The 13,162-nt window shown below is 47.0% G+C and overlaps 1 protein-coding gene across 1 annotated transcript; it reads left to right on the top strand.

The window, feature by feature from the left end:
- Positions 1-1,589: 1,589 nt before the first annotated feature.
- On the top strand, positions 1,590-4,225 carry ASPBRDRAFT_51787 (zinc metalloproteinase family protein; the record flags this gene model as incomplete). The annotated part of the gene is made up of 5 exons (XM_067626798.1): positions 1,590-1,901; positions 1,962-2,057; positions 2,146-3,883; positions 3,945-4,071; positions 4,129-4,225. The coding sequence occupies 5 exons, from the start codon at positions 1,590-1,592 to the stop codon at positions 4,223-4,225; spliced, it is 2,370 nt and encodes a 789-aa protein (XP_067483373.1).
- Between the last annotated feature and the right edge of the window lie 8,937 nt (positions 4,226-13,162).

Below are 13,162 nucleotides of genomic sequence, written 5' to 3'. Positions count from 1 at the left end.
ACGGACAAGATGGCTGCAGCTGGATGCGCCCCACTGCAGAGTGGCAGTTGCGTTTTTTTTAGTGCCTGGACCAATTTTACTCTTTTTTTTTTTTTCCCTTTCTTTTCTCTCATTTGTCTTATTTCAAGTGGCATGAATTTTACTATCGTCATTATATTAGTATAATTAGAAAGATAATTAATTATTATCATCATGGGCTGGTCAGAGAGAGGTGCCAAATTGGTTTTTTACTATACCTCTCACACTCGATCTTAAAAAGGGACGGGAATGGGCTTTGTGTATTGCTTTTTTGGAAACAATCTGCCCTCCCCGAGACCGATGATCGGGTTTGATTTGATTTTTTTCCAGATGAGATGGAAACAGATGGAGGCCGGAAGGGAAGATGAGCCGATAATCAACGTCGTTCAACCGAGTTAGTTCGTCATATTAGTGGTCAGATCTGATTTCAACCGAAGACAGTAACAACCACTTAACTCACTACTACTACTACTAACTGGACCCGGCTACCACTATATAACTAACTAGCTAGCTAGCTACTAAATACTAACTAAATTCAAGCCACGCAATGAGACAAGAAAGGAACAGAACAAGCTTTGGGTTCGAAAGGAGTAACGGAATCTAGGTCCTCTTCCACGCCGATTGAGGACAGGTGAGATTGTAGTTGAGTTAGTATCATTTGCTGTCTCACATACCAATGACATTATTGTTCGCGATTAGCTCTTAGTCCAGGCACTAATCGACTCCATCCTGATTTCTCTCTTTCTTTTCTCCATGCTTGCTTGCTTGCTTGCTTGCTTGCTGTGCCAATTAATTATTATTATTCTCTTTCGTTCCTTTTCCCTATTCTCCCTTTTTCCTCTCCTCTCCTCTCCTCTTCCCTTCCTCTCTTCCCCCCTTCTGAGTGTTTCTGCCTTGTCCTGCCCCCCTCTCCTCTCCCCTCTTTTTTCCCTCTTCCCCTCGGAAAGTCCCTCGTTCCCTGTTTCTGGGATTATTCCTGTTTTTTTTTACCCCCTCCCTCTAAAGTTTCTACTTCACCTGCCCTTCGTTTTTCTGATCCTCCCCATCATTCCATTTGCTTCCTGCCAGCTCGCTAAATGGACTCCCGCTAAGTCAATTGTCACTTGACGTTCCATTCCAGCCTTCGCTCTCGTTTATACTTTCACCCTCGCCCGGTTCCTGAATGCCACTCTGGTTGATGCGGGGTGTCTCTGCCATTCGTTCGTCACTCGCTACCGCAAACGGTCGCTCTCCTCTTTCTCCGATCATCTCGTCGTCGTCAACGCTGAGCTGTCCACGAATTCCTCGTTAATAATAACAAAAGAAAAGGATTAAAAAAAACAGTAATAAGCTCCGTCAAAGAAAAAAAAAAGGCGTGGGAATTGCAGTCGCTCGTTCATCTCTATCCCTGGCCGATCACTTCTACTTGGCTTTCTCATTGGAAGAGTCCAGTTCATTCCTCCTGAAGAAGGCAAAACGAGGCAAGGTTACTCTTGCCTTCTCCGGTATACTTACTGCCCCGTCCACCACCACCCACTCCGACCTTCTTCTTTCTTCGATAGCAGCAACAGCAACCAGCAACATCGCCCACCATGCCGTTGTTCAAACAGCTCCGTCGTCGCTCGAAAGCCAACTTTCACCCCAGTAAGTCGGCGCCAGAGACAAAGTCCAATGAGTCTCAATCCAATGGGGACATGACTTCGGGGAAATCATCATCCACGCTTGAAACAGCCTCCTACAGCTCTCTCACTCCACCCTCGTCAATCAAGCCGACCCTTTCTTCTCCCAATTTACCATCCCTCAGCGAAAGCAACGGCACCTCCAACAACGCCGTGTCTCCTCTTTCTGCGCCTCCTCAACGCCCCGGCCTTCTCACGGCTCCGTCGCAGCGGAATAGCGCCTATGTAAGTCTGACCCACACGGGGCGCGGTTCCTAGGCTGACCACTTTGATTCCTCGCTGCAGTTTGGCAGTAATATGTCTGTCAATGGGGCTGTGCGGTCGCCTACTCCCTCCTCTCCTTATGCTCCGAGGATCATTTCTATTTCCGATAACTCTTGGGTTTGTATTCCTTCGCTACTCTCTTCTTCAGTCCTTGGTTATTGGTCGATGAGCGTATTCAAGCTGACTTGTCTTAACTCGCTCACAGGTTCATCAGAAGGTACTGCTGGTGTATGGCCAAATAGGAGACCCCAGACAACATCCGCTGGACGGAACTGTGACGGTTTCCCACCATCAGGATAGCTTTCCCTCGGTCCCATGGCCCGTCACCTCCGCCCACTTCAAGACCCTAGTGCACCTGGTTCCGGGGCCGAATCGCCTGCGCTTCGACTTTGTCACGGCCAAGCATTCATCCGGCAGTGCGCACCAGACCGTCCATACGTCGTATATCTGTATCAACTACCTTCCGTTAGTCAATACGCCGCCCTTGCACCTCGTCGTCCTGCTCGGAAAGGACTCCGATGGGACATTCGACGCCGTGCCAGAAAGACAACAGCGGGAAGGAAATGGTCTTGAAACTGCGATCCAAAAATACCGCATGGCGGCGTACCTTTGGCAGGCATTTACTGGGGAACAGATGTTCCGCAATAATTTTGGCCGTCGGTGTTTCCGGTTCGAAGAAGAATGGCAAGCAGGCACTTTGAGCCGCCGTGATGCCCTCAATGGCCAGATGCGGAACGAGGCTAAGGTTCACGTTGTCCGGACTGACAAGACGGTCGCAGAGCTCAGAGATCTCAACCTTGCCCAGCAGAATGAGTCTGCTACCCACAAGGACGAGCTGTTCCGGATCGCAAGAGATGCGGTGAAAGACCATTTCCGTCTTCGACCCGGTCAAAAGCAGTACGTGTCAGTCTTGCTTCTCGACTCCCATTGGGATGTGGGCACCCAGACGATCACTGGCCACGCCGCTCTGGGTTCAGGCTCCGGGGATCTCAAGCTCGCGATATTTGGCTCCCACAGCCTACAGAGCTATCCCACCAGCTTGGAGGATGTTGTGGACGCCCTGTCGGACTGCACCAGGACTGACACAGATTATGTGGCTAACGATTCCGGCGAGGGCGGTTCCAGCTGGGAAGCCGCTAATATCGGTATTGGTGCTCATCTCCACGAAGTCGGGCATCTCTTTGGGTGTCCCCATCAGGAGTCGGGTATCATGCTCCGGGACTATGTTCGTCTCAACCGGTCTTTCCTCACACGTGAGCCCTTTGCGACTCGAACGAAGACACAAGGCCTTAAATTGTGCCTACCTCAAGACGAGTGTAGCTGGCATCGGCTGGACGCTTTGCGTTTTCGGTTCCATCCCTGCTTCCGACTTCCTGGCGATGCTCCCGTGGGCTCGGACGATAGCATCTCGGTTTGGCCTGTGGAGAACGGTAAAGTCGTGTTCACCGCCTCGACGGGTATCGCATTCATGGAGCTCTACGCTGAAGGCGACAACGTGTGCCACAACTTCATCGAATACCTGAACAGCGAGTCGAGCAGCAACGGTCTGCCAAAGCAGGTCACGGTGACGGAGAGCGAACTGCGGCAACGCGTGTACGGTACGGAGAAAGAAAAGAAGAAGTCCATCCGGGTGGTCGTCTACTCTGGCGCTCTTGGCAGTCACAATATCGACTCGGTCAGTAATCTAAAATCGAAGCAGTCGTTGGTCAAGCTTCCCAAGAGTCATACCGGGTACAGAGGAAACAAGGTGGGCCTTGCGCAGCTTGAAGGTAGTGAACCAGAGCAGATGCTACTTGACTGTGCCTCTGCGTCATCGACTAAAATTCTTACCTCCATCCGGATATATCATGATAATGCGCTCTATGGTTTGGAGTTCTTCTATGAGGATGCTACGAGCCAGCTCTTCGGCAATCGTGGAGGAAAGGCTGATGATTTTGTCCTCGGTAAGTCTATCGTTAGGATCCTGAGACACTCACGCTCGAACATGGCCTAACAATTTGACAGATACCCGCAGAGGTGAAATCATACTTGGTTTCTATGTCCGTGCTGGAGCATGGATCGATGGAATCGAGATTTTGACCAGCCAGGGCAGGAAGTCTGGCATATATGGAAACGCCACGGGAGGCTCAGGGTATGAACGTCCCTATCTATCTTCAATTCAGAATTGCCTCTACTAACGAAAATCCAGGTATACTCTGATTCCCCCACTTGGGTATAAGATCGCCGGCATCTCCGGGTCCAGTGGACCCTGGATCGACAGCTTTTCACTGATCATCATGCATTGATCGTTGCATGCTAATCATAATCGTGTTACCAACAGTCGCACTAGGTGCTTATTAGGTCCTGCGAGTCATTGCTTCTCTGATCCTGACCTTATCTGACCACCTGGCCCTAATTTCGGAGGACGGTTTTCACATCAGATCACTCAACGTTGGGCATGCGCCTTATGCCATTTGCCGAATGCACCGTCTCATGATTTTCACTCATGAATTCATATGCGCTTGCGTCTGAAGTCCCTGCGGTTCGGTCCAAGCTCGACGAGCTCTGTTGGCCAGCAGCAAGTGCTTCTGCGAAGGCCGATGATCGAGCGGAACCGTTGGCAGACTACAGCTGCGCAGTATATCTGCACCGCGCCCTCGCGCGCACGTGTCTATATGTTATTACATTTCTTGTTTCTTCTTGTCTGCTTGCCATTTGAGTCTTGACCTGTCTACATTGGGCGGCGCCCGGGAGTTGCGGTGGCCTTCATTCCTTGTCGTTTCTTTTGTCATATCTTCTTTCCTTTACTTTTTGCCCGTTCGGAGCATTGTGCTGAGGACTGCTACTGAATATATGGAACGGGTCAGCACACGGTGCATGCCATGAAATAAGCGGGACTTGGATCATGGCGATTCATACTGGGGACATATTTGTTTAGGGGACATAATAGTCGGCCGAATGGCCCATAGATAATTGCACATGCTCTGCATCTGCCAGTTGATGGCACTGATCGTGGGTTTTGAGATCGATGTAGCCGTTAAGTTGGGTAGTGAATATGCACATGGAACGAGGGTAATTGATGGCGGATAGATGCATCAGAGATAGCATGTCGGAACAGCTAAGACAAGTCACCTTCTTTCTGATAAGGTGCCTTTCTGGTGGCTGGCTGACCGTTCAGTATAGCTTTGCTACACTCAATCGCGATCCCCAACAAATGAAAGGCGGATCACGATGCGCATGCGGATAATATGCGTGGCATTAGCATCTGAGGACCCGACATACCATTTATGACTTGCATCTAGAGGATGTTAGAGATGGTGAAGTCGTTTGTCCGAAGCAGTGATCATTCATGCTGCCTACAGTACGATAGATCAGACCACGAGCATATGAAGTTCTTTAGCCTCATCCAGCAGACTCAAATGACTACATCAACCAATCTACAGGTACGCCCGTCATCATCATGCACCAGTCGCTCAGTAGATCAAACCTCGGAAATCTCTCATCCCTCCCCAAATATGCCTCAATATGCCTCATCTCGCCTCCTATTGCTTCTTCCATCCAGTCACGCATGTCTCTTACCCCTTTTAGTTCGACCTGCAATTACTCCATTGCTTGTTTGCTTGCTTGCTCTAGTGTGTCGATCGATCAACCACCATTTCTTTTTTTTCCTTTCCTTTCCTTTCCTTTCCTCTCCTTCTCTTCTCTTTCTAGTGAGTGCAACAACACCCAGCACCCCCTTGGGTTACTTAAGTTTAGTTTTGTTTGATCGCCATCAGCCTTATGGTTCAGCCACGGCGTCAGGTACCTACCCAGTCCTTGGAACCCTCAACCAATGGATCTGTCCCGTGTCAGCCATACCGAACGCCATCCAGTCAGCCAAGATGGGTGGATGATGGGGTGGCGCTGACTGATTGGGGATGGCTGGATGGTTGAGTGTTGGGTATTTGGAATACCTTCCGTTGTGTGTCACCTGCTCCTTTTTTTTGACCCCTCCCTAATTTCTCGAGGTTCTTCTTTTGCTCTTCGTTGCCAATGGAAAACCTTCTTACTGGATGCGGAATAAGTAGAGTACTTAGGTTACTGTAGGTATTTATGAGGATTGGTCTTTTTAAAATACTGATCTACGGCTTGTCCTCCTTCCTCTAACAGACTAGTATAGTAGTAGGAAAACCGTTGATGATGGATGGATGGATCGATAGAGTAGGACTCGCTGTTGGGGATGTGGATGGATTAAAGGATGGATGAGTGTCTGTGCGGGATCGAGCTTCATGCTTACTTACTTGGTTGCTTGCAGCTTGGTGGCTGCTGAACGGATAGTTGTCAAAGCTTCCTTGTCTTACTTCTTCGAGACAGCTAAGTAGTTCTGCTTAACCCTTGTTTTCTCTGCTGCTACGTAGAAAAACTTGTTGGGGGATTTTAGTGTAGTTAGTAGTGACTATCATGCTGTGAGGGCTTATCATGTATAGCAATTGATGCGAAGTCTGAACGGAGTACGGAGTATCTCGATTAAAGGTTTTAATCCTGCCTAACTATCTACTCTATTTATGACTACTTACTTACTTACTCCCTACATCCATTAGATAGACACACACCCTATTTACTAACTATAGTTGCTTACTTTGTGTATTAGTTACCCTGTACCATCCGGTAATTACCACCTCATCTCAGGTAACCAGAACCCGACAATTCAGTAACGGTTGTATTGGCTGGACCAGTATTATCAGTATAGTATAGTAGGTAACTATAGGTATTGTATGTAACTATGCAAGTGTTTATTGAAGGGACCAAGAAGAATCAATCAAATCAAGAAACATTTAGGCACTGAATGGCTTACCCATTGGGCATCAGCAGCATGGTAGTAGCAAATAAGCAAGTAGTCTACTAGTACGGAGTAGTGAGCGACCGTTCGAACATTCCACATTGATTCCACGCAAGGGGAAAAAAGACAAATAAAAAGGAGGACGCAGCAGTCAAGATTTGTAGAAGGGCTGAATCTAACGTTAACTAATTCAGTACTTAGTACGGGATCAATAAAGCCAAGTTGCAACTTAACTAGTCCTGTCACTATCTACGCCACAATGGGATTATTTCGAATCAATCAATCAATCAATCAATCAATCAATCGATTCTTTGCTGCGCTGGGAGGAATGGGAGTGCAGTAAGTAAATTGAGTCAACTAACTGGCTATTTGCTTCTCATCCCTTATTGTAATTTCTATTAAAGTACTGTAGATAGTTCCCATCTGCAAATCCATCTACTATCTATCTATCTATCTATCTATATTCCCGAGCCAGTAGTAGTAGTTACCAGTCTCTTACCCGAAACGGATGAATATCCATCTTCAGTCACATGTATGTATGTATGTATGTATGTATTGCTACCTGACCGGGGATTTGTTTCTTGCGACCCATGGGACAATAGTTCCTCAGAGAAATGGAATTCAATTGAGATCCTACCTATATGGTATGGTGTGTATTTCCTCTTTTGTTTGATCTTCTTCTGCTTTCCGCCGTCCTATGTATAGTAGTGTATGTATGCGCCACTTAAGCCATGAAATACTACTTACTTACTTACAGTGTAAGTTATCGTATGGGAATGATAATAGAACTATGAAGTAGGTAGGTAATTCGACTGCTTCTGTAAGTACTTTCCTTCCTTTCTTCGCCTAGACTGACTTTAACTATCATGTAAGTAGATCTCCCAACTCGTCTACTCACTTACTTACATAAAGTATCTGTCTGCCTGTCACCCACTGATCTACTAGGTAACTAATCGAGACGATCACGCACACACACACCCCCCCACCGACCGCCAAGGGGCACGCCATAACTGTACATCAGCTAATTCATCACCACGGAGGCAACAAAAAAGAAAGAAAGAAAGTCGGTACTTTTTTAAGCATATCCCGAATCCCGAATCTACATAAAGTAACTATCCGCATTCAGCAAAATGTCTCACCTTGCTTACTCTTCGACTGCGACAACCTTCTGAGCACGGGCACGGGCACGGAGTACTCCGTAGTTTAAGCACTAGCTAACTAAGTATACTAGATATAGTAAAGAATGATCTCTGATCCCTTCGTTTAACACGTAATGATAGAGTCATAATCTCATCTCATCGATCGAATGATTGTTTGAATCAGTAGATCGATCCCGCTTCCATTTAGACAGACACACAGACAGACGGGAAGGGACATCAACTAACTAAAATTACTAACTTACTAACCTACTAAGTTCCAAATCCGCGGATTGTCGATACTGATATTTGCCACACACATCCCTGCACCCTCCTTTCCTCTCTGCCTCTCTCCCTCCATCAACTCTGCTCTGCCGCGTCGGACGGCAGAGCGGGTAGTGCGTGACCTCTTCTGATTCGATCAGAACCATGGATCACACAGCCTCACGCCTTCACTTATCAAACCATAAGATATTAATTTATTACAGAGAGGGAAAGAAAAGAGAGAATGAGAAAGAGCATAGGTTGCACTGCCATAGTTTGACTTACTTCATTCGTAATTGGCTGATCTTTTACTCTCCGCGGGGGGTGTGTGTGGGTAGTTAGTACCTAGTATGACTGACTGTCTGGACTGGGGAATCCATGTCGTGCATCATGCGCTCGCTCGCTCGTTCGTTCGTTCGCCTCATCTTTTATGAGTTCATTGCCGGAGTCGGTAATGCCGGTTGAGTTTCAGAATCATGAAGTAAACGTATTCTGTTAGTTATTGTTGGCAAATCATGTTGGAGTCCTACTGAACTTTGAGAGTTTACATTGAGATTTCACAAAGTACTTCTGCTGTGGTCTGTGAGTTATCCATTGCCGTGTGCATTTAGCAGTTGAAAGTTAATTCTTCGTCCGCTCCGCTTAGTTAGTTACTTTGTTAGTGGTTGAGCCAGTAGTTGGTCAAAGCTATCGTATCCCGCTCTACAGTAGGAAGAAAAAAAACACTGTAGAGATAAAACATGTATGTAAAGCATATACCACCAAATATACATCGCCACTCCAATACTAACCACTTGATATAACCTCACCCGACGGAAGAGGGGGGCCGCCCACCAGGCTCAACGCCACCAGCCCCGTTTTTCTTCCCCTATCAGTATCATCATCCTAGACATTCCCTTTCTCCTTTAGTAGTTAGTTAGTTAGTTAGTGACTCCATGACCTATATCCACTTCCACTAAAACCAATCCCTGATCAATGCAATGCCATCTTTCCCTCTCAAATCAACCAGTTATAATCGCCTGTCTCGCTCCGGAGATTATATGCGGTCTTGACAGTTGCGAACGAACCACTTAAACTAGTACTACGGAGTAACATCCACAACTCGCATCCGCCACACACACTCACACAGTGGCACACACACCTTGTGGCCCCGTCCGTCGGTTTTTGTCCGTCTGTGCCGTTCTTTTGTGTTTCCTAACTTAACCGGAGACTGGTCTGGGCTGAGCTGGGATGGTTGTTCCAAATTCCGGATTTAGAATCCACTGGATGAGAAGAATGGATCTTTGGGATGGGTGGTTTCTTGGTTTGGGTTGTGGATATGGTAGTATTGAGTATAGTCTAGAGGTTATTGTATCACACGTTAGTTTGGTTGAGGTTGGTTGTGTGTAACTATTATCCCGTGTTTCGAAATACTATACTATCTCTCTATGCTTTCTTCTCTTTTCTGTTCTGTTCCGTTCGTCTCTTTATGATCATTCAACAATCGAAATATTCAATTTCTTCCGGGCGATCGAAATTCTAGGGAATACTATCCGCGAATAACGTGTTAGCCTTCGTCTGCACGGTATGTTATGTATCTACACACCCTCTTCCCCCCTCCATCCCCCTTTAATGTCTATCTGTCATGTATGCAAGTATATACTTTCCGTGTTTCTCCTATCGGATGATTGTCATTTCATTAGGAATAACAGCAATGGTTGAACATACTCCGTGCTACCGAATGCGGGCTATAATATCCATTGTTAAGGGTTTTCGTTCCATAGGACAGTGGTAAGTTAGGTACTTACTTAGTGTCTCCAGTTGGTTGATGTAAGCAAGCATGCAAGCATGTATGTTGTCATGCATCACGACATGACTGATTGACGAGAAGGTGTTAGCTGCGCAAGTGGCTTCCGCGAATAATATTGCTTCGATGTAGTACCGGCATCGGTAGTAGTAGCAGTAGCAGGAGGATTGATGTTGGGGGGACGGCTCGTGTGTGCCTTGCTTTAATCTTCAGGGTTGCTAGGTCCTTCTTTTCATTCTTATTCTGTAGAAGGGTGCAAAGTAATAGGTATATAGTATTTGAGGTGTTTGAGGCTGGTTTGTATCGATGTTATTCTGTGGTTTGGTTTATTCGCGTATCCATGGCAGTGTACTAGTAATGGAATACGAGTTCCGGGTGTCTGCGGATGAATATAGTATCATTATAGTTATTGTTGAATGTCGCATACTACTCCTAGTAGTTAAAGCGGAGGGTTCGCTTCGGGCGCGAATCCACAAGCAGCAGTATAAACCTGTTTCTATAGGATTGACATTTATTGTCGAATTATTATATGCCAGTAGTGGACAAACTCAGAGTGACAGACAGATAAGAACAACATGACAGGGAGGGTATTCCTTAGAATGGGCCCCCCACGATAAGGGAGGCTTGACTCCAAAACGTACTAAAGCAGCCACAATATACTCCTCAATGAAGATCCTGCATCACGACTGGTCTATAGTAATCGAGGGTATAGAATATAATATATGTCAGCTCATTAACTATCTACACCGACTGAGTCATTAGCATGATTTGACTAGTTTATCATCGGAAAGAGACTGCATCGCATTGCATTGCATTGATTTGCGATTCACCTCTTGAGACAGACATAGTAGCCATCTCATTCTACGGTGTAATTGTTGCTTGTGCTATGCTGCTCGCGTCTAGACCGATCCCGTCCATGACGTTTGTCAAAAAAAAAAGTACTACCCCAAATCCCAAAGCAGCAATGCGGCAATGCGCAATGCGCAATCCGCAATGCACCTGGCGCATGCTGGGTGGAGAACGCCGAAATAGCTAAAAAGGATTTGCTACTTTATTACTGTGTAAGCTGAAAAAGAAAAAAAAGGAACTCCTGAATGTTATGATGTAATCTGGGGTCCTCCCGTCTTCGTGAGACAGCCGGCGATTGGTGCATCCGGCGCGGGTCTATCTTCCTCCCCTTGACTCGGAGCAGTCGTCCAACGAATCAAATGGCGCGTTGCTATGAATTCTATCGCGCGACACTCTGCTTAAACTGAACCTATCATTTCCACTCCAGGTAACTAGGGTACTATAGCAATCATCAGCTCTGAAATTCCTCCAGATGGCAGGCATGAACTGTCAGCCCCCGGTACCCCTGAGACACATGACGTAACCTGTGCTTCTTAGTCTTCGAAAGAGGAAACACATCTCAATATTTTTGGTGCTTTCGTCGTCCATGGTCGGCATGTAGCTTAGTAGAAAACTACTAGGCGAGCTCCGTTTGGTCGGTGCCTTAAGTTAGTAACTTTCTGTCTTTTCCCCTTCAGGTGTCTTCCCAATTAGTATTGGCCGACTATTGTGTGTAATGGACTAAAGGAGGGTGCTAACGTAGCCCATCTGACTAAGGCTAATTACGGGAGTGTCAACTCTCGCATTCCCGAGGCCAACGACACGGCTGTTTAGGTAATAAGGTTCTGAGGAACTCCGTCCGACGTGACCCGGGGTCCGACATCCCATGCTTCTGATTGGCGGGACGTTATCCCAAGCAATCGGCGTCGGTCTAGCCCTACATCCCTTTACATATCTCATACAATTCCTGTACACAGTATGATACAGTATCAGCCGTCGACGCTCGAAAGAAAGGTGCAGAGTCGGATTTTCTCTCATCGGTGAGATGAATATTCTGAGATGTGAATCTATCCAGTAGTTAGTTTTCGTTTCTTCTGTTGACCTGCAGCATCAAGCAGTGTGAAACCAAACCTTATGCGTCCGTGCTTGGCGCAGGTTTGTGTCATACTTGCCCATATCCATGGTTAGTGGGCGCTTCATGGTTCGATGCTCCCCAGCGAGACCCCGTGCACGACAGAATAAGCTCCCGGCCCAGCTTCGACTCCATTTCGACTCCATAACTGTCGCTAGGGAAGTCGGGATGTTTCACTTCCAAGCATGCACTGATAGTTTCTTTACCCACCTCGTTCCCTTTCTCCAAGGCCAGTCAGCCTGGGTCCCAGCTGCCCGCAGCTGTGTGTGATCCATCTCATCTCGCCCTCTTATTTTTCTCACCTTCTTGCCCCATGTCGGGATGGGAGTTATGCGAGGCCAATTGCAGACCGTAGAATCTGATTTGAGTAAGAGATGCGTTGTCAGAATAGATAGATAGGCAGTGGAAGGAGCGCTACTACCTACCCAGGACGCGGGTACCGTCAATCATATAACGACATTGGTGCCATGTGATAACGCTTGCAGATCAATACTGAGGTGATCTGGCCAGATGCCTACTTCGGAAATAGTCCGTTTTTCTGGTGAAATTAAATGTCAATTCGGTGGCTCCACTCAAGGTGGACAAAACGGGGTTGGCAGGAGGGAAATCCAAGAGATGTTTCTAGATACCTCTTATTTTCGTTTAGGTCCGCGACCGGATATTCGCGAGGCAGGGAGTGAGCGAGCACAGCAGCAGCAGTAGCAGTAGCAGGAATTGTAGCAGCAGGTCTCCCTCGCGTATAGACAGGAAGGAGACGCCCTTCCCCGAAAACCGGGATCAGTGTTGTTGTCCTCCCTCCGCTGCGAGCCTCGGGAATGTTCCATTTCTTTCCCTTTTCTTTTTCTCCATGACGAGAAGAGTGTATGTTATCGGCAAAGTGTATTAGGAAGTTGTCATATATTTGTTGAGACTCATATTCGGTACGCTGTGCATTATAACCGCGGTTCACAGCCGCGCCATAGATACTCAAAGAGGATATAGGTAACTAAGTAACCTAACTGAGTAGGGAGAGGAAGGTACTTTTCATTTCACATCCAACCCAAAAGAACCACTACTGCCATATCTGTATGGATGCCTGAGTTAGTACCATTGGCTTGGGATAGGCTTACAGATTTGTGGCTGATCGTTGACTGCTAAGGTACCGCCCATGAAGCGTCCCGGGTACTGTGTAGGGCTGGACACACACCGACGGTGCATGGGAAGTCAATGAACCTTTTTTTTTTTTTTTTTCCTTTTTTAATTTCCTTTTCGCTCTGTCATGGGGCTGTCAGTGCACTG

This window comes from Aspergillus brasiliensis, assembly GCF_001889945.1.
Source record: "Aspergillus brasiliensis CBS 101740 unplaced genomic scaffold ASPBRscaffold_2, whole genome shotgun sequence".
NCBI lineage: Eukaryota > Fungi > Ascomycota > Eurotiomycetes > Eurotiales > Aspergillaceae > Aspergillus > Aspergillus brasiliensis.
The sequence above is the reverse complement of the archived record's forward strand: the minus strand, read 5'-3'. Positions and strand labels throughout refer to the sequence as shown.